The sequence below is a fragment of the Contarinia nasturtii genome, unplaced genomic scaffold (genome assembly GCF_009176525.2).
Source record: "Contarinia nasturtii isolate CC-2019 unplaced genomic scaffold, AAFC_CNas_1.1 Cnas_scaffold_804, whole genome shotgun sequence".
In the NCBI taxonomy this organism is placed as follows: Eukaryota; Metazoa; Arthropoda; class Insecta; order Diptera; family Cecidomyiidae; genus Contarinia; species Contarinia nasturtii.
In genome coordinates, this window is record NW_022198151.1 from 14,797 (window position 1) to 16,963 (window position 2,167).

At 31.2% G+C, this 2,167-nt stretch overlaps 1 protein-coding gene across 1 annotated transcript; it reads left to right on the forward strand.

The window, feature by feature from the left end:
- Nucleotides 1-868: 868 nt before the first annotated feature.
- LOC116341837 (probable multidrug resistance-associated protein lethal(2)03659) lies at nucleotides 869-2,144 on the forward strand (the record flags this gene model as incomplete). Its single annotated transcript, XM_031769142.1, has 4 exons — nucleotides 869-1,056; nucleotides 1,576-1,735; nucleotides 1,813-2,029; nucleotides 2,083-2,144. Coding segments are annotated over exons 1-4 (627 nt in total), but the record flags the coding sequence as incomplete, so codon positions are not given.
- Nucleotides 2,145-2,167: the final 23 nt, after the last annotated feature.

Sequence of the window (2,167 nt, forward strand, 5' to 3'; positions counted from 1 at the left end):
GAATTTAAAATTCAAAAGTAACACCAACATAAAATCATGCATTAATTAGCAAACCCATTTATAGAGAGCAATGACACAACGTCGCCTTGATATTGATTTTGGACGCCATTATCGTTATCATGCACCAAATTTAGGCATAACCCGAATTCATGATTTGGAATACCATATTAGGAAACCAAAGATGCGTAATTTATTGACCAATCTATTAGTTCGACAACTAAATTTGAATCTTATAGTTTTTTGCCAAGAAAACTGTATAAAAGACTGACATAAGGCAATATAAGTCAGTCGTACTCAGTTAAGCAAGCTAATTGTACGTTTAGTAAAGACGCGCGTTGAAATAATAAAAGTTTGAGTTATGAAATGTTAAGTATAAATCATCAGAAACTTGTGAATCTTTTCTTACCAAAATACATAATCGCTCCAAGTTTGAAGAAATTTCAAAAATTTTAGTATGGGAGGTATCTCTAATTTGCATTGAAATTTTTTCAAATTTTCATAATATTATTTTCTGTGAAAAGTTTCACGATATCATAGCTCCCATACAAAAACTACATTTTTTACGGTGACAAAATCTGTATACATTGAATTCCACTTAACAGTAAACACAGACACATGATGACAAAATCACTTTGTACAGATAAAAAAAATCTGAGATTACGCTTATTTATGTGTGTTCAATCAAACTTATGATTATTTTGAATTTTGAAATTTATCGTCACATAACATTATATACAGTTAGTTTTTGTACCCGAATGCGACAAGTTAGTAATTTGTTCTTCCTTTTTTAAACCTTCAATTAAAAGCATTCCCTTGAAAAAACTAGAATTGCGTTAATTTACTAAAACTATATAGCTAAAAGATAAAAATGGAGTCTGCGTACAGGAAATTATTAAAAAATCCACGTCAATCAGCGAGCTTGATATCAATTTTGTTTTTTGGATGGACCATACCGATTTTTAAACAAAGCTATCGAGACGATGCCTTAGACTCAAACGATGCATTCGAACCGCTTGTACTAGATCAGTCCGACAGACTTGGTGATCGACTAGAAAAGTATATTTGGTTGTTTTTTCAAAGATATATTTGAAATAAAAACACTTCATCATGTCTTAAATTTCAGAAAATGGAAGACAGAACTAAAAAAACAATCACATCCATCTTTAATAAGGTCAATACTCAAAACATTCTGGTACGAGGTTATTATTGTCGGAATTTTTTGCTTCTCCACTGAGTGTGTGTGCAACTTAACATATCCATTTTTATTGAAAGGATTTTTGTCATATTTTCGGTTCGTATCTCAATAACGGTATACATTCGGGTACATCGATTTTAAAAACATTACTCAAAATTTAGCTCCCGATTGAAGGTCGCATGAAAAATAAAACATAACAATACTTTTCAAAATGTTTCTTATACGAGTAGACTAAACATTAAATTTCGTTGTTATTTTCGACCATAAACTAGCTACTACCGGTGAAGTATTGTTTTATGTTAATTTTAACATTCTTTGTACCCTAGTTTACATCTATATATATTTCATCGCGAATAATTATCAATTCAATCAATTCACAGGGAAAATTCCGAAGTATCACGAGACAATGCGATAATTTATGGAGTCGCACTGTTCGCTTTCAACGTTTTCAGTAGAGTCGATTTTATGCACTTTTATTTCAATAGTTTTTATTACAGTATGAGAATTCGCATAGCTCTTTCAAGTCTTATTTACCGAAAGGTATGAGCCATTCGCTGCAATCTAGATATGAAATTATGAAAATATTTCAATTCTTTTTCTTTGAAAAATTTTCACAGATACTTCGTTTATCACAAAGTGCTTTAAGTAAAACATCTTCTGGAAAATTGGTGAATTTGCTTTCAAACGATATTCAAAGATTTGGATCACTGTCCGCACATATGTTATGGATATCACCGATAACATCAATTATAGCTACATATATCTTATGGACTGAAGTGCGATGGGCTGCCATCATAGGAATTGCTACTCTTTTCATCTTTATGCCCATGCAAAGTAAATAATTTTGATTTTACGAATGGTTTAAATCAATTTTTATTCAATTGTAGGTTATGCCGGAAAATTGGTGGCAAAGATTCGGTTTAAAACTGCTCTGCGAACAGATGAACGCGTTCGATTTATGGATGAAATTGT